Source organism: Macrobrachium rosenbergii, chromosome 1 (assembly GCF_040412425.1).
Source record: "Macrobrachium rosenbergii isolate ZJJX-2024 chromosome 1, ASM4041242v1, whole genome shotgun sequence".
Lineage (NCBI taxonomy): Eukaryota > Metazoa > Arthropoda > Malacostraca > Decapoda > Palaemonidae > Macrobrachium > Macrobrachium rosenbergii.
Window position 1 is genome coordinate 1,860,110 of NC_089741.1, and position 19,944 is coordinate 1,880,053.

General features: G+C 34.4%; 1 protein-coding gene and 1 long non-coding RNA gene across 2 annotated transcripts in view; one reads left to right on the forward strand and one right to left on the reverse strand.

Annotated features, from left to right (window-relative positions):
* LOC136838683 (uncharacterized) overlaps window positions 1-11,911 on the reverse strand; it is a 497,744-nt gene extending 485,833 nt beyond the window's left edge. The window contains exon 1 of the long non-coding RNA XR_010853144.1: window positions 11,254-11,911. This is a non-coding gene — a long non-coding RNA (uncharacterized lncRNA). The remainder of the gene's footprint in view (window positions 1-11,253) is intronic.
* Window positions 3,320-6,842, forward strand: LOC136829510 (zinc finger MYM-type protein 6-like). The gene is made up of 2 exons (XM_067092184.1): window positions 3,320-3,832; window positions 4,636-6,842. The coding sequence occupies exon 2, from the start codon at window positions 5,472-5,474 to the stop codon at window positions 6,135-6,137; it is 666 nt and encodes a 221-aa protein (XP_066948285.1). The 5' UTR covers window positions 3,320-3,832; window positions 4,636-5,471; the 3' UTR covers window positions 6,138-6,842.
* Window positions 11,912-19,944: the final 8,033 nt, after the last annotated feature.

Here is a 19,944-nt window from a genome sequence, read left to right on the forward strand (position 1 = left end):
AAAAGTAAATATACGGATACTTTTAAAATTCCCTTTCGACACTTATCACCAATTTTTCACAAGTGGGCCTTCTTACATTAACCATACAAAAGTCCGTTAGCCTACTAAGGATTCTTATGACATGCAAATGAAAATGTAGATCAGTAGTAATGAACATAATATAAAATTTACCATAGCTTTATTCAAATTTACTTTCATTCAGTGAGTACCAATCAAGTGCCTTACACCAGTTTTACCCAATCAACCACATTTAAGAAGACATTTCTTTTGGTCTTCTCAAGGGGCGTACAAAACTCGTCTGATAACACTAAAGTCCTGCAGTGCGCATCTGAAGGTGCTAAAATTGCTCCCCTAAATTAGAAAGCTAATCAACCTTTGGTGGGTCAACTCCTGGAAAAACAAGCCACAACGGCACCTGGAAAAACAAGCCACAACGGCACCTGGAAAAACAAGCTACAACGGCACCTGGAAAACAAGCCACAACGGCACCTGGAAAAACAAGCTACAACGGCACCTGGAAAAACAAGCCACAACGGCACCTGGAAAAACAAGCCACAACGGCACCTGGAAAAACAAGCCACAACGGCACCTGGAAAAACAAGCTACAACGGCACCTGGAAAAACAAGCCACAACGGCACCTGGAAAAACAAGCTACAACGGCACCTGGAAAAACAAGCCACAACGGCACCTGGAAAAACAAGCTACAACGGCACAGATGACACATAAAACTGTTCTAATGGTCGATTTTTTAAAAACCTGCAGCCTGCGGTAATTCATGAAATGCGATTCTGATTTTGATATCTTTCTTAAACATTTTCTTGAGTGTAGGATACAATAATAGAAAATAAATATTGTGTTAAAAACAGGCTGCTACAACTGACAAATGGAGAAGCCGTATCTTTTTCTTAACATCATTACTTTACTTGTGCCAAGCTTACTTTATAAAGACGATCATTTTCCCACTCAATAATCAAAAAACTTAGCGCAGAATATGTCTCGTGGAAATTCGTTTTATCATTTATGTTCGTTATTTATTTCCCAGCATTTACAATCGAGATCTTTACAATAACAGTTCCTCTTCCTTCATATCTTTCATTCGGATGTCTATTTCACTCACGATTAATGACTCAATTAACAGCCATACATTTCAATCAGACTCTGCAGTCCGGTCTCGTACATAAAAATACAGTAGGTAAGATAACCTCATATAATAAATTGAGACTTCACATCTTCCCCAAGTAGTCTTATCCGCAGTGGGATTTTCCTAAGTTCCTAGAATACAGAGACATCAAAGACATCTGGAAGCCCGTCTTAACTAATATTCGAAGCAACAGGCAGAAATCTGCCAATTTATTTTTTAAATACAGTCATTTCTCTTTACACTTATCCTTAGGAAGGCGTGCAGAGGAGGAAGGTGGGGAGGTCTTCAAAGGTGGATTCTGACAAAAACAAAAAATATCACTATCCGAAAAAAAGAACGCGTGCGTGTGTACGAAAAAGAGATATCCTTTCTGATCACACGAATTGGCGACCCAAAACACAAACAACAGGAACCAACTCGCCTTAGTCTGAATTTGTTCTTTTTTTAGTTGCTTTTTGGCCATGGAAACAGCCCGTTTTCTACTCTTATTTTCATCCTATTTGTGATGTCCCTTAAATATTTTCCAGACCATTCCTCTAAAGGAAACGTCCCGATATTTTTCTCTTTTTCCCCTTCATTTCTCCACTTCAAAATTCCCATCCCCGTCAAAGTAAGAAAAGAAGCGTCGTGGTTGTCATAGCTCTCACGTCATTTTCTGAGCGCGTGAATGTTGCTATTTCCCCGAGTGGCAGGACTAGACGGACGACTTAGGCTTAAATCTCCCGCCCCAAGGCTTAAGTGCTCCGGCAAAAACCATCGGGAATCTAACATCTGTAAAGCCATCCAATCCAGTCTTTTAATTAATCCTCTACATTCATCTCGACGTTCTTCCGTCACAACAACGTCTGTTCATTACGGAAAGCATCATTCCGTATCTCCCAAGTCACGCTCACACTTTACAGGCGAATGTCTGGTCACAAGCAGTTGCAGAATGTCAGCAAACACTAGATTACTGTTTCCATATTTTCTTTTAAAGCTTCATTTCACTATAACATACAAACTTACACCATCTAAATATTCTTACATATAATATTACATAAACATCTACAGGTATTCCACTGTATATGCACGAATATCAAAGAAGATTTAGTTTTATTCTATAAAAAAAGCCACAGTATCTAAATTATTCATTTATACTACAATACTGTAGAATGTAGACTCACGTGAATTTATGAACAGTTTTCCTATTTTCAAATTTCGAGACATTCATTTCCTTATTGAAGAATTAAGGGACTAAATTTCTTTCACATCGATGTTTTTGCTGTATTTCCAACACCAAGCGCATCTTCTGTACTTATTGCTAATGAAACCCCTTTGTTTGTTTCCATTCAAAATAAAGCTTCTGTTGCTGCATTTAATATCAGCATTATCACAGACACTTGAACTACAACTTTTTTTTTTTCAACATCACGATATACAATAACACTGCCTTATGAGACGAAAAAAGCAAGAAACATTACGAGTGAGTTAAGATTTGGTTACGTTGATTCGTGAAATTCGAATATGGAAGAGGGATTTTGATGCAAGAGTACAAACGGTATCCATACTTCTTCGTGAAGTACTTCAAACCTTGTAGAACTTCAGTAACAACGAAATAAAACAAGTAAAAAATGCGCCGAGGTTTCTTCGCCGCAATCGAGTTTTCTGTACAGTGTATAATGCTGTATGAAAACGCTCAGCCACGGCCCATGAAACTCTCACCCGCGGCCCATGAAACTTTCAGCCACTGCCCGGTGGTGGTCTGTGTTGTTGGCACCTATAGTGGGGCCAGACACACAATCATGGCTAAATTTAACCTTAAATAAAATAAAAACTACTGGGGCTAGAGGGCTGCAATTTGGTATGTTTGATGACTGGAGGGTGGATGATCAACATACCAATTTGCAGCCCCCTAGCCTCAGTAGTTTTTAAGATCTGAGGGCGGACAGAAATCCCAGTTTCTAGGATAAGTTCCAACAACTACCAAAACAATTCCATCAACGCCGCTTGCCTTGTAATGAAACTGCGGAGCAAAACTTTTCACGTTCTTCAATTCCAAACCCAAAATCATTTCCTTCCTAAGTTATAACAACTAAATACAGATTCAAAATTCATCTTACAATGGCTGCTCTGAGCAGGGGCCTGTGCGGATATACGGCTAAAGGCCGCCACTAATGCTCAGTTATACCTGCGCAGTTATGCCAGTGCAGGCCAGTGGCGATTCTAGGCGGGGGCCAGGGGGGGCCATGGCCCCCCCAGTTTTTTGGCTGGCCCCCAGCTTGGCCCCCCCAGTTTTTGTTTCCATATCCTAATTCTAAATAAGCTTAGTTTAGGCATATATAATAATATAATATAATATATAATATAAATATATACCTTATAAATTATACAGTATACTATATATACACTCAAATATCCCATCCTATCACAATAACTAGACGTAATCACAAAAAAAAAAAAAAATGGTAACGTTGCTAGATTAAAATTATTGGAATTTTTTTTACACCTCCGTCCTCCTCGCCCGCTTGTGTGTGTGTGACGCGAATCAGACGCGTATGTTTCACGTCCATGTATGATGTGATGATGTGATCAGTACATGTAGTCTGTTTCTGTGAGACTGTGAGCCGGTCAAGTCAGTTTTTACCCGATTAGTGTCTTATTGAGTGTCTAAAGCATAATTATTTGTGCATAAGTGCATTTGAGCATAAGTGGTATTCATTATTTCGTCTCATACAAAGTGGGAGTAGACTAGTGGCTATGAGATATTCGATCTTTATGTACAGTATGTGGGTGTTTCACATAAGAAGCGGATACGAAAATAGAGTAAAAAAATAATTATACGAAATCTTAGAAAAAGAATGAGAAGAATCTGACAGGCGGGTGTAAAGTAGCAAACAATGTACACTAATTTTTTTTATATGATGTAGGTCTATATCCCAACTCAAGTTTTAACCCTTCAACCCAGTGTTAACCTTTTCACAAACAGATCTGACAAAAAGCCAAATATAAATATTGTCGTTAGCCATATTTGAAAGAAAATAACTAAATAGGCCAAAATACAAGTAGCTGGTGAGTCGGTGACAATTAACCCCATTTTATTTTTACATAGAAAACACTTCCTATAATAATAAAAATCGTCTAATTGTATCATAATTTTTGTGATTCGTGAATGTTGGCAGTGATAGTGTAGGCCTATATGTGCATATATTTATTATACTGTATACATGTTATACACACACACACACACACACACACACACACACACACACACACACACACACACACATATATATATATATATATATATGTGTGCGTGGGTGTGGGTGTGTGTGTGTGTGTGTGTGTGGTGTGTGTGTGTGTGTGTGTGTGACAGTGTGTGTGTGTGCGTGCTGTCATCATCTTCCAGTCGGTAGTCGGCAAAACCGCAAATTTTATCACATTTTTCTGTGGTGACAGGTGTGTTGTGTTAATTGTGAATTACGTGTGATTATTTAATTTAATTTTTTTTTTTCAGAACTTACTATCACAGATAATTTTATTGTACTATAGACAATCATGGATAAATTTGTAATTAAAAAACGCAGTGAATGTGATGCACCATTGACAGTAAACCTTGAATCTGATAAACCTGCTAAGAAGTCAGAGGGAGACTGTGATCGTGAAAGTATTGGCAATCCTGCAAGATCAAGTTCACATGATCATCCAACAAAGAAACAGAAAAGGAAGATTCTGCACCAGCTGACATTTCTCAATCTGCTTCTGAGAATCCTATTCAGGTACGCTTAAAAGAGTATCCAAGGCATAGTGAAGGAAAGTCTCATGCTCGGTCTTTTGTGGGGCTTGGTTCGACAAATATGAATGGGCTGAATATTCTAAAGAACGAGATGCAATGTTCTGTTTTGCATGCAGGCACTTTGCTCCACCAACATATGGCAATGCAGATGAAGCATTCATAAAGAGTGGCTTTAGACGATGGAAGAAAGCACATGGAAAAGATGGTGCCATCGAAAAGCACATTTCCTCACAGTGCCACAAAACTTCTTGTATTGCATGGGCGGACTATCAACGAAATAAAGCTGATAAAACATCAATTGCTCAGTGTATAAGTGAGGCATACCAGAAGAAAGTTCGTGAAAATCGTCATTACATAAAGACATTAGGTGAAATAATCCTGTTGACTGTAACACAAGACATTTCGCAGAGAGGACATAGAGAAGGTGATGATGAACTGAATCCAGGAAATGTTCGTAAGATTCTCAGATTCACTGCTAAACGTGATCCTATTATAGCTGATAGAGTAGAAAGTGGTCCAAAAATGAAAAATACACTTGTTCTGCAATACAGAATGAGATGATTGACACACTTGCATGTATGGTGAAGGAAGAAATTGCAGAAAAAGTTAGGTCATGTCATTACTTTTCTGTTCAAGCTGATGAAGCCAAGGATGTTAGTAAGGCAGAGCAGTTGGCATTAGTTATTAGATTTTATGATGAAATAGCAAATTGTATTCAGGAGTGCTTCATTTCTTTCACTCAGATGGACTTGTTGGATGCTGCCTCTATCACAGATATTATTTTGAAGAGTTTGGATAAACTGGGGTTGGATTACAAATCTTCTCTTGTAGGATTAGGATTTGATGGGGCATCAGTGATGAGTGGAGGGATTAGTGGTGTTCAGAAACGAATTCGTGATAAAGCTCCTTTTGCATATTATATACACTGCTATGGACACAGGCTCAATTTAGTGTTGATAAATGTTGCAAAGTATGTACCCCAAGCTGCTGAATTCTTTAGTTTGCTTGAAGAACTCTATATCTTTGCTAGTAACTCGGTAGTTCATGAGAAATTCATTTTGATACAGCGTGAAATGTTGCCTGAAGAACAAGTACGAGAACTGCAGCATCTCAGTGACACAAGGTGGTGGTGTCGGGCCACTTCGTGTGAAAATGCTCTACTCCGTCTGGAATGCATAATGAGACTTTTGAAGGAAATTTCTGAAGATGACATTGGTGCCTGAGCTGTATCCGCTCGCGGTTTGCTTGCCCAGATTGATGCAGAGTTTGTTTACTTATTGCAATTTTTCACAGATATTCTTGGAAAAGTTAATAAAGTGTCTACACAGCTACAGGATAAACAAGCAGACCTAGGAAAAGCAGCAAATCTAATTTCGTCACTCCATGAACATTTAGTTAATGTACGCAACTCTGACTTGAATGACCATTACTCTGAGAAGGTTAATGAACTCTGCAGGAAATGCTGCATTACACCAACAACAACAAGAAAACGGGTAAAGAAACCTCGTAAGCTTGATGGATTTATCGTGTTTGAAACAAGTGGTCAAGGATCTTCTGTTCCATGTCATGTGCAACACATCAGGATTTTCTATGAAGTCCTAGACTGCTTAATTAGTGAATTAGACCGTCGTTTCTCCAAAGAGTCAAATGCAATTTTCTGTGGTATTTCAGCTCTCTGTCCTGGAGGACAGACATTCTTGTTAGAAGAAGACTTGAAGGCATATGCAATGGCATACTCGGTCAGTCAAAATGATTTACAATATGAGATCCCTCTGGTGAAGAAATTACTCACGAAAGAGCCAATACAGCCTACATCCATTACACAATTCCTGTCATTCCTTAGTCCTTATAAGGCTGCATTTGACTGTTTGTACAAACTATTGTTAATATCTGTCACTCTTCCTGTTACCAGTGCTTCTTGTGAGAGAAGTTTTCAAAAATGAAATTAGTGAAAACATTTCTCAGAAATTCCATGACCAGTGCTAGATTGAGTAATATCGCATTACTGTCCATTGAAAGTGCACGTGCCGAGGGAATTGATTTAGACTGTTTTGTTGATGAATTTGATAGCCTGCATGATAATCGTAGAATTAAGCTGCACTAAATATACGTACTATACTCTACTTCACCTCAGGAAAGGGAAACTCGCCCTGTTGGCAACACTGCATTACTTCATGCATGCTTGCATGGGGTTTTAATATCAACATAATATTTACATTACATTCATAACTCATGATTCATTTTTGTTTTGAAGATAGTTTTTATGAATTTTTGAAGTAGGCTACTTAGGTTTGTCCTTTCAACATAATTATGTAGAAAGTAAAAGTGGTTGCCTAGCAACGGGTGTTACCAGCAGGGTGATTTTCACTTTCCTGAGGTGAACTCTACTCGACTATACTAGCCTATATGAAAATCATGTCATTCCCACAGCATGCCATTGCATGATTGCTCATGCCTTGTGTCTCAGTATTTTTTATCTAGATTACATACGTTGCACGAGGTCATAGTTTTATTGTTGATATAGTCATATAGGCCAATAGCGATATAGTCACTCATAACATTTTGTGGACCTATTATGCTGTACATAAGTGCTATGCAATTATAGGTGCAGTCACGTTAAAAAGTCTGACCAAGGGTCAGGTTGTCAATCTGAAGAACTTAGTAAAATCAAACACCAAAATAATTTCCTTTATTTGTAGTTTATAATGAAAAATGGTTAATTATAAGGATTCACAGATGATTTATAGTAATAAAAAGTACTGAAATGTCAAGCAAATCACTGTTTGTTAAGTGACACGCCTACAGTTTGCCAATGGAGATTTTCTCTGCTATTTCATTATTGTGTATGAAGGGCAGTCGAAACTCTTATCCCGGACTTACAAACATTATTAAATTTTACAAGACAATTGTCAATTGGCCATATTATTTAACTACTGCATACCGGTATCAAAACAGACATCTATCCCACCTATATAGTTTCCTCATATCGAAAATTCAAGGAATACATGCTATATTCAGGTGTCCAACTGTACATTGGAGAAACATTGCCATATTTTTTGCGATTTTGTTAAAAATATATTGCAAGAAATACATATATATTTTTTTAAATAATACGAATAACCTCCATTATCATAATGTTTGTGTAGGCATACATGTATATGTTTTACAAATGCAAGTTATGAAAGTAATGAGGTGTTATTATTGTCATTTGTTATTTCATTAATGACATAATATTGTCTTCAGAGTGCCATGAAAATGCACATAGAACATCTACTTTTCAAAAAATTTTCCGGACCCCAGCTGCTTTCGCTCGCTTCGCTCGCCACCTAGCCACCAACGATAAATGCCCCAAAATTTATATTGGCCCTGAAGTGGCCCCCCCACTTTCAGAGTCCTAGAATCGCCACTGGTGCAGGCGTAATTGCGCAGGTATAACTGAGCGTTAGTGGCGGCCTCAATACAGTCTAGACAGGCACACATACACACACGAGTAATCAACTGTGTGCAAATCTAAATGCATAGCCATGCAAAACCATCTGACTGCATAATACATTTCTAACCTATTATACATACGGTTACAATCGACATCTATAATTTCGTAAATCCACCCTGTTTTAGTCAATAGTTCGTTTGTGTGTATATATATATATATATATATATATATATATATATATATATATATATATATATATATATATATATATATATATATATATATATATATATATATATACACAGTATATATATATATATATATATATATATATATATATATATATATATATATATATATTACATAACATTCACATATATATTTTATATATAAAATTTCCAATGAGTGTAAGTTATTAAACTTCAGAATTTGTTGCTTAATATTAGTAAATATAAAAAATGTCACGGTGCTTGACAAAAATTCTTAATTAGCTACGTGCTACAAACCTATCAATCAGCTATAATGACGGAGGTGGGTTGATACCGATTCCGAGTACAAAACCTGAATTCGAAAGGCATATGTACCGGCAGAGTCGGTTTCAACTTATACCTCTCTAGATAGCTCAATAGTCGTTGTTTGCCAAACCGGACGGCAATGCGAATCCCGCTGGTGGCGAAGCACTTATCAGTTAAACATTTCTGCCTTCATATTTGTGAATATTTGTTTGTATGCATGCACAAATTATACATACATACACACACACACACACACACACATATATATATATATATATATATATATATATATATATATATATATATATATATATATATATATATATATATAATGTGTGTGTGTAATAATCCTGTGACCATACTGAAGGGCAAAAAGTTTTCACCGGCAAAATCCAAGAGTTTGGTTACTGTCTACACTTAAATTTAGTTCTATTCCTTCCTTCTACTCTGATCTTCCTTTCTGTTTCACACACAAGAATTCTATTTTAAGGAAGCTTAGGAGGTAAATTCATGGAATTTTGGCTTAATGCTATGTAAGCTGATAATTTTAAAAAACCATGATGACATCGATGTCGTGGCAAAGAAAACTGCTACCAGCCTATAATAGAACAACGGTAACCATGGCAAAAATACTAACTGTACTCACAATGTTTCAAGGCCAAAAATGACAACCACACAAATATTAACAGTTGCAGCTGATAACACTACCCAAAAGTCTTTGCCAAACACAGTAAACCAATCAAACTTATTTATTTCCGTCTAATGTTCCACGTTATATCAAACACCCGACAAAGATACGACTCAACACTATCTTAATTGATTTAGTGATAATAAAATATAAGATAGCATTATGGAAGATCACTCTGGATTTAAACATAATTATAAAACTGACGTCAGCATCACAGTCATACCTCACTGATACAATCACATAACATACATACACGTATTCCCGCATACATACACAATCAGCACTATATATACTCGTCTGTACTGTATGTATGTTATGTTTCTCTCTCTCTCTCTCTCTCTGTCTATATAAATATATATATATATATATATATATATATATATATATATATATAATTTATTTATTTATATTTGATGTGTACCTAATGCAAAGAAGCTCTTGACATTTGGCCTATCATATTCAATTTTAAAGGCAGATTTCATACTTTACCATAATCATGGGCACTTTGTGATTCATTGCTACTACGCATATACATACATTATATATATATATATATATATATATATATATATATATATATATATATATATACATATATATAAGTGGTTTCAATTTTTCTTGTCTAAAAACAACTTCAAAAGGACTGAAGATGTCTTAAAAAACTAAAAATGGCAAAATCAGTCAGAGTTTATGCCCTCTGTTTCATAAGCCATTATGGTATATCTATATCTATGTGTTTATAATGTATATACAGTATATATATATATATATATATATATATATATATATATATATATATACTGTATATACATTATAAACACATAGATAGATATATATATATATATATATATATATATATATATATATATATATATATATATATATATATATATATACATAAATTACGATTTTTGCCCATTCAGCCACCTTGTACCTCCATGGTTAATATTCCCCCAAGGAGTAAGGCCGAGGTCCCAGGAAGAGCATATAACTCTTATGGGCTAAACAATAGGAACGACTTTAGTTATTCTTTCCCAAGAATGGCAGGAAGACTGAAGCAAAGAATGCAAACAACACACACCCAAAGATTTGCCAAACCTTAGTCACCGTGTTGATGAAATCTTCAGAAAGAATTTCCGGACGTGTGAGTCAGTATTACACGTCTACGGTACAGTCAGGAGGCAAACTTTCGAAATCAACACAAAACCTGGTAAATAAAGAAAAAACCGGCTGCCTCCGGTTCACCAGGAAAAAAAATAAAAATGGAAATTCCGAACTCAAGGAAAAGAAAATGCCAAGTTATTTTGCACGATGTTGTGTTGTATTGAAATATATTTTAAATTTTGGTAGAAAAGAAACTTTGTTCTGAAAGTGACAACAGTGAAAATTGAACAGGAAAACAAACAAACGCCTGAAAATACCGTTGAGACAGTGATTCTGTTTTCTACTTCCTAAATATTTTTTGTACACCAATCAAGTTTCCATTTTTCTTCACAAATATTTCCTTCAGAGAAAGAAACATGAAGAACATCTTATCTAAACTAAACTCTCTTTCATAAAAGCAACGGCCTAACCGTTGGCAAGTCAGGTGCACGGAGAGAATGTAGGTCCTCCGGGTTCAAGGTGACAGGTAAAGCAGTACGAGTAACCCTCTTCCAAAGTCTACAAACTTTCAGCCAAACTTCCAAACTACTGAAATTTACCTTGTCCGATGTAGAGGTTCCACTTGAGATGAGACGGATTCCCTTCGAATGCAATTCACGTGTTAAAAAAACTTTTGAATCAAGCATTCATATTTCACCAGGTAAAAACGACTAGCTTTTTCTTTCGCAGACAAATCTCACAGGTAGCCAAATAACGTCTGTAGCGAATGAGATGAATTCTGTGCACAAATTTCTTAGTGAACTGCTAGAAGATTCACATTCACTGGCAAACCACACTTCACAACTTCTAAAAGAAGCCTTGAGATTAAGAATGGCCGACAAGAGAAAGACACCGAGGACAACGTACACTCTCTCCTCGCCAAAGCTAAAAGAAGACTGAGGCCTGGCAGGATTTACTTCACTGAACTCGCCCGCTGCCAGCGGCTAGCCACCCAGCAAGCCACCCAGCCACACCACTCGCATTCGGCCCTTGTGGGATGGGGGAAGGGAATGTGAACGCCGCCAACCTTCTACGCTGGGTCGATTCGGCGACAATAAACTACTGCAACACCGATAGTCAATGTGCAAAGATTTTACCGCATCCTAATCTACCGAATAAACACGTTAATTTCAACAGCGCCACTACTATAACACTGAGACTGCGTCATCCAAGTTTTCAGTAGTTTCGGCGATAACCCCTAACAGGTGGCAGATCCGGGAACCGAAGAAAATACTAACACGTGACTGCCGGTATGTAAGATTTTTTCCCCTGACCAAAGCAGTTCGAAAAAGAATCCTAGTTCTGTATATCTGAGTACTTATTCCAAAAAAGATATTTTCCGAGCTCTACAACTATTAATCTCACAAAAAAATGCCCTTATTATTCAATTACGATGCCTGAACCATATTAAAAGTCGGTTCCATGCACTTGCATACATTTATTTATGTGTACATATACTACAACCATCACTGTCGTCTGTAATATGTTAAAAATTATGGGGAAAATTCAAAGATAACAATTCAAGGTGACCTGAGCAACCGACCAGTATTAGTAACTTTCTTTCCGATGCGACTGCTGGCTGGCCAAAGACGAGAAAAATATTAAAAGACTATAAAGATTCACTGAAAAGCCTTCATGGCTCTTTCATATACTGCAAGAGGAAAAGCGAAAACTCAAGATGACATTCACATCGTATCAGTGTTTAGATACTGTCTATGAAGGAAAAAATCCCTCATATTGTATTGTTAACCTTTTCAGCGTCCGTGAAGAAACGATAAGTTTAAATTAACAGAAATTTTCAAGGAAAGATTAAGATTAACTTAATGCATATAGCGTTCCAGAGACCAGGAAGAGAAAGCAATCATGATACATAGATAATCATTTTCTAAGATTATCTGTAAACTGGATGCTAGGAACTCCCTGTATTATTATTATTATTATTATTATTATTATTATTATTATTATTATTATTATTATTATTATTATTGCTCTCCGCACATTCTACAAAACTCATAAAACCCCTTATTATTCAACACGAGTTTTCAAAGAATAAAATAAAATGTCCATATGTGAAAACAGAATAGTTCACAGAGGCATTTATATGCAATTAACTAAATAACATAAAAAATCAAAATAATATAAATATGTACACCGATGAATCTTTAATGAACAAAAAAAAAAAAGGACCTTTACAACCCTCTCTAAAAGGAGTGAACTTCAACACCCACCACACTGCAAGAGGTTGTTCACGATTCTGCAGTGCGCGAAAGAAAGGCAAACTTAAAAGCATGCAATAATTCCTAGCATGCAAACACTACGGGTTAAGGCAATGTTCTTACTAACATATAATACAAACACTGAAAAATGAACCCACAACTCAGGATAATTTTTACTAAAAATATAGGTCCACAAAGCTGCATATCTCCAACTTATTAATTAAAAATATTTAATACATATATATATACAGTACATATACATATGTATATATATATGCATATATATATATATATATATATATATATATATATATATATATATATATATATATATATATATATATATATATATAAATATATATATATATATATATATATATATATATATATATATATATATATATATATATATATATATATATATATATATATATATATATGTGTACACTCAGCAAGGAAAGTGAGGATAGTTTTCATTAGATTTCGTTCATCGAATTTTAATTTTTTTTTCTTACAGAAAACACATAATCTCGGTAAATTTACTCTAGAATATGAAAATACAATGCAAATTATATATGTTAAATCTGCAAACAAAAACGTTCAGACTTAAAAACACCGTGCATGTCCGAAGTAATCAGAATTTCTCAGATGACTTCGTTCACAGAGATCTATAAGATAGTGTGTGGATATCTCGGTGTAGTACTGTTCATCAGAACGGCAATATTTAATCGTTTTCCGTTATGAACAGGCTTATTATTGCATCATCATACGAGATAATGATATTTTCTTTAATTTTTACACATTCATATTTGTATTTCACGGTGTTAAAAGTCAGCTGGAGTTAATGGCAGTAAATGTTGTGACAGCTAGGGTAGGATGACCAAATCTATTTAAATCCGCAAGAGCGTTCTCTATGATGTGAAGAGCAGCACGAGAACTTCGGCGGGAAAACAAAGTAATTGGATGTTTCTTGACATTGCCACAGTTCCTCTCTCTCTCTCTCTCTCTCTCTCTCTCTCTCTCTCTCTCTCTCTCTCTCTCTTGCTAAAACATACTATACAAATATAGTATCGCTCAATCTCTAAAAGAAAAAAAATAATGAAATGAGTAGCTCTACATATAGGCCTAAGCTTGCACAACAGCAACTCTCTCTCTCTCTCTCTCTCTCTCATCATAACATTGCATTCGTTCCTTTATTGTTCCCCACGTTTTTCATTGGACATTGCTGAAATTTAACTCTTTATTTCATTATGGAAGATCGCGTTTCCAATTATGCAAGCATTCCGTTCACTGTGGTGTCATAAATTCATTTGTGTAAGGTTACTTGGTAGGTTATGTAGAAAAATGTTTATTTTTCTCAGAACTGTTGCTACAAATTACAACTTGAACGAATACTGTAAAGCTTACTACTGCATTTAAGTATCAATGATTTCAGAACCTCAGAATATGATTGAAAGTTATAGGAGGTCAAGCAAAAAACAAACACAATAAGACTGAAGCTCCTCTCCTTTCTAAAGTTGCCAGATGTCACATTATTGAGCAATATCTGTCCGAAGATTTAAAAAAACTGTATCCTAACTTTCCTTTGTCGAGTGTACATATATTTAAATATATATAAATATATATATATATATATATATATATATATATATATATATATATATATATATAATATATACACTAGCTGACCTACCCAGTGCTGCCCAGAAAAACTCTGAATGACATTCGTTAAACTCTCTCTCTCTCTCCTCCCTAACACCCTCTCTTCCTCTCCTCTCACTTCCTCCCAACACACCCCTTCACTATCATAGAACAACAACCTTAGGCTGTGTATTCACGATCAAGTTTACCTGTCATTTCTTCTGTCAGTTCATCAAAACTGCTGTTAAAACTTATGCGTAGACAACAGTTTGTGGGCAGAGACAGTCCACTCACCAGAACCGATGAACTGATGGTATTACCTAAATAATTTCCGACTGGCTGACAAGTAATTGCACGTGTGGACAGGTTAGCATCAATTTTGTGACAGTTTTTCGCTGTATTTCATCTGGGAGGTATCTCAGACTCTCTGATCATAATATGAATAAATTATGCATAGATGTCATTCATTTCACTGTTAGACCCTTCAACACTATTTGTAACCTGTTATTAGTCCACATCATACAATAAAAATTTAAAACAATATACCAACCCCTTAGTTCTAATTTAAACTCATCCATGAATATTATATGAGACTAGATGTCTTTTTTAAATAAGGAAAACTTAGTCTATACTCTGTTAAACCTTTTTACTTCTTTCCTATTATCAAGTGAATTGCTGCAACAATTAGCCTTCCACCCCCTCATCATATTAAGAAAATAAAAGTGAAAAAAACACTTTTCTATACAGCTAACTTCAACTCGTGATACATATTCTTTATATTACTCTCAGGGACGTTTTTAACATAACAATATATTATAACTCACTATCTTTATTAAGTATAAATTTACACGGATCGTCAGAAAAAAATTACCGCTAAGTATGTCCGTACGGCATCTATAAACTTGATCAATTCGTACCTTTCGTAACAATGAAATCATGAATCAAACACAATCTTTCCCTTTTTTGAGGAATGTTAGACAATCGGCTATTTATTGTTTCGAATAAATACATGTTGATAAAAGAGAAAAATTAATAATATCATTCTAATATATAACCATAAAAAATAATTTTATTTTCCTAAATGACGGGAATATTATTCCTTACTCTTTACAATTACACCTGCAAAAGGTACGAATCCTCGAAGTGCAGTAGTGGCCATTTTTCAATTTAATCCCTATTTGCACTGTATACATTTACGTAAAGTCTGTAAGTGCCTTTCGGAAAAGATTCCCAAATGTAATGATCTACATTCCCGTACAGTTTCACTCTAGAATTTTCAGTCATTACCTTCCAGGTAATCAGTACCAAGCAACGTGAAAAGATACTCATCTTCTGTATGCAGCGAAAACTTTTGCCAATTCGAACAATAATTAATTCCAACTGTCAACCACTATAGCGACCAAGGTGATACTTCGATTATTCCGGACTTCATTTAAACCGGCTTTATAATGAAATACGTCGTTATAATAATAATAATAATAATAATAATAAATAATAATAATAATAATAATAATAATAATAATAATAATAATCTTTATTGCAGCTCGTTAAAAGAAGAAGAAGAAGAAGAAGAAGATTGCAGCTCAGGGCCATATACATGGATTATACAAATACAACACAATACACACAATCTAGATACATAAGATAACATGATAAAAATAATAACCGGCAGTATCCACACAGTTGCTGAAGAAGTAGAAAAAATAGATTTCATAATAATGGTAATGACCGTAATTATAAAGAAAAATAGTAAAAAAAATATTAAAAATTATAACAATTAATTATAACGAAATGCGTCACCGTAATGTCACGAAGCAGTCACTATAGCGAATGCCACAGGTAAAAACCGAATTAATGAGGAAATTCACATTTGTCGGGCTACCATATGTCTGAGGGTTTGCAGTCGGAGGAGTTTAATGAGGTCACCAACAGAAAAGTTGGAGCTTTCCACCCAAGCTACTGGTGAGTCCCATAATGTTACTGAAGAAAAGGTGGACTACAAATGAAAATTTCATTTCTTTTGTCTGTGTCTGTATGTCTGTCAAAGAGTACGGGTTTAATTTTGAGTTATAAACCTTTCTGGGGTGACATTAGAGGCCATGTGCAAAATTCTGTCTGGGTCTGTCAAGCGGTTCGGATTTCTATAATGGACAAACAAATAAACATTCACTTATATAATATATATATATATATATATATATATATATATATATATATATATATATATATATATATATATATATATATATATGTGTGTGTGTGTATATAATATACATATATATATATACATATATACAGTATATATGTGTATATATATACTATACATATACAGGTATGTATATATATAATATATATATATATATATATATATATATATATATATATATATAATATATATATAATATATACATATATATATAATTATATATATATATATATATATATATATATATATATATATATATATATATATATATATATATGTGTATATATATATGTACATGTACATATATATATATATATATATATATATATATATATATATATATATATATATATATATATATATATATATATATATATATATATATATATACATATATACATATATTTTTATAAATATTCTGCTGTTTGCCCTCTATGCATTTTTATTGTAGAGAAATAACGTGAACAAAGACAAGAAGGCATCTTCATATATGCAGGGATAGGCTGGGCATTTCAAAAAATAACGTCTTTAGCAAGACTAGTTAGCATCAGGGGCCTAAACCCATATGGAGGGTTTCACCAAGTAACCTCTAGTAAAGGTGGTCTTAAGCTTCCTTCTGCTTTGTCCTATGCATTCAGCAATGTTTGTCAAAATTTCAGACTGCCCCGAGGCATAGGCGTACTGATGCTACAGCCACCCTGTTTGACCAGAATGCACACGCATGAGGTATAACTAATTCTTTGTACTTGCCCTCTTACTGTTTCATTGATATTCGTGAGACAACGGCTATTTTCAAGACTTCCGATCGTCAGTTGCATGCGCAGTGACCTACGTCAACGGTAAGTTTGAAATTTGCCAAATTTTCGTCGACTCGCTAGTATCTCTTCTGTATTTCCAGTTCCTTTGTTTTCCCTCTTCGCCACCATCTACGATTGGTATAACCAATTTACTTTTATGAAGTCTAGTGTAAGAATAATTAATATAGCTTAGCGACACTCAACTATTCCCGATGCAGTAATTAGGAATTAGGGAAGGTTAAGTAAGTAATTTTCAGCATTCAGGCAGCCTTAAGTCTCGATCCCATTGTTCGGAAGTGAATTTGCCTTCAATAATACAACTGCATACGATATCTCACATACTTCGGTGCATTATAACTCTATTTGAAGCAAGGGAATATTGACTGTGTCCGACGTGGGCGAAAGTTCATGTAATTTCCTCGCTATAACTACACATTCTTTCTTTGTCGGGACCAGCTGGGAAGCAAGGGGGGTTTGATGCAATCCATGTGTTGCAGGGTAATCCTTTATCCCTTGTATTGTTTCCCCGGCTGGTGGCCTTATTTAAGTAAGTAATTGTGTGTCTTTGAGGTTAAAGGTAACTTTAACTGACAGGTTACGTGGGTCATTGGCAACTCAGGGCCTCATAAATTACATTTTAATTAATAAACTCATCAGCCAAGCCCCACACATAACAATAATAATATATATATATATATATATATATATATATATATATATATATATATATATATATATATATATATATATATATATATATATATATATATATATATATATATATAATGTATGTATATATATATATATATATTGTCATGTTTGGTAGTTATTTTGTTAAGACAACCATCTCAGGGTTGTTTGCCTGTTTCTCCTTTCTGCTTGTTTTCATCAGGATGGTGAGGTAACGTCGGCCTCATTGAGAAGAGCAGTGTTAGTCAGGTCTTGGAAAGTAGGTCGGCAGGTTTTCGACAATGGTTTGTCGAGAGCACAGCAGCAGCAGTTTCTGAGGGTCACCTTGTTGATGGTGATGGCAGCAACAGCAGCTTTGGAAGGATCACCAGGGTGCTGGTGATGACGGCAACGAGTTTTGGAGTGTCACCACATTGATGGACTGCATACGGCAGGTATTCGTTACCAAGGGAGCAAGTCAATTTCAAGTTCTCGATGAGGAGGTCGTGACCACCGATACTGAAGAGGATTTCTTCAGGACAGCGGTTTAGCTGTTGTGTCGACGCTGTGATGATCGTTCGGTGGTGGATCGGCGATAGTTCAGCGGCGTTCGATGGTCGTCCTCGAGGTTTTCTGTTTGATGGTGACGCTCATTGTAAAACTCCATTTATTTATGGTGTATTATTATTCATGTCGTTGTCATGTACAGTGTTTTGTCACTATTGCTGCTGGTTGAGCAAACGACTCTTTTGGTGTTTTTATCATTATTACTGTTGGTTGAGCAAAAATCTTGTGGATTGTTATATTATTATTGTTGTTATTAAGCAATATGTAATTCTGGTTTATGATTACAGTATTATTGTTATGAGAGCGGGTGTAGCTCTGGTTATGATTTATTGAATTGCTACTGAATTATTACTTAATTACGCTGCTGCTGTTAGTATTTTTTTTATTTTTATTTTTTAATTTGGCTCCTTCCCCTTTTGGTTGTTGCAGTTCATCAGATCACTCCAGTCCCCATACTGTTTTTCCTTTAAAAAAGAATCTGAATGCCCCACAGATAAGGGGATCTTAACAATATATATATATATATATATATATATATATATATATATATATATATATATATATATATATATATATATATATATATATATATATATATATATATATATATATATATATATATATATATATATATATATATATATATATAATATATATATATATATATATATATATATATATATATATATATATATATATATATATATATATATATATATATATATATATATATATATATATATATATATATATATATATATACAGGGTAATAATGTATAAGTAACGCCCTTTGTTTAAGTGGAACAAAATTAAAGCCTTTTTGATTATCCTTTATTTTTTCGAACATGAGTGTATTGCCACAGATTAATAGATTAATATAATATATTAACAAAATTAATATAATGCTTATTCAGTTTAATAATGTTCAATACAAATGATATTTCGGCTTTGCACCCTTGGGATGTCAAATTCAGCTGATAACAATCTTGCGGTTTCGGCAGCATTTTTTTTTTTGTTTTGATAATACAATTGAATTGCTTTTACTCTCTGTTCCTTTGTTAATCTCATGGTTGTATAAAATATCAGAAAAAATGAAGATTTAGCAAATTAATTAAAGAAAATAATAAAGAAAATATACATTATAAGATATAAAAT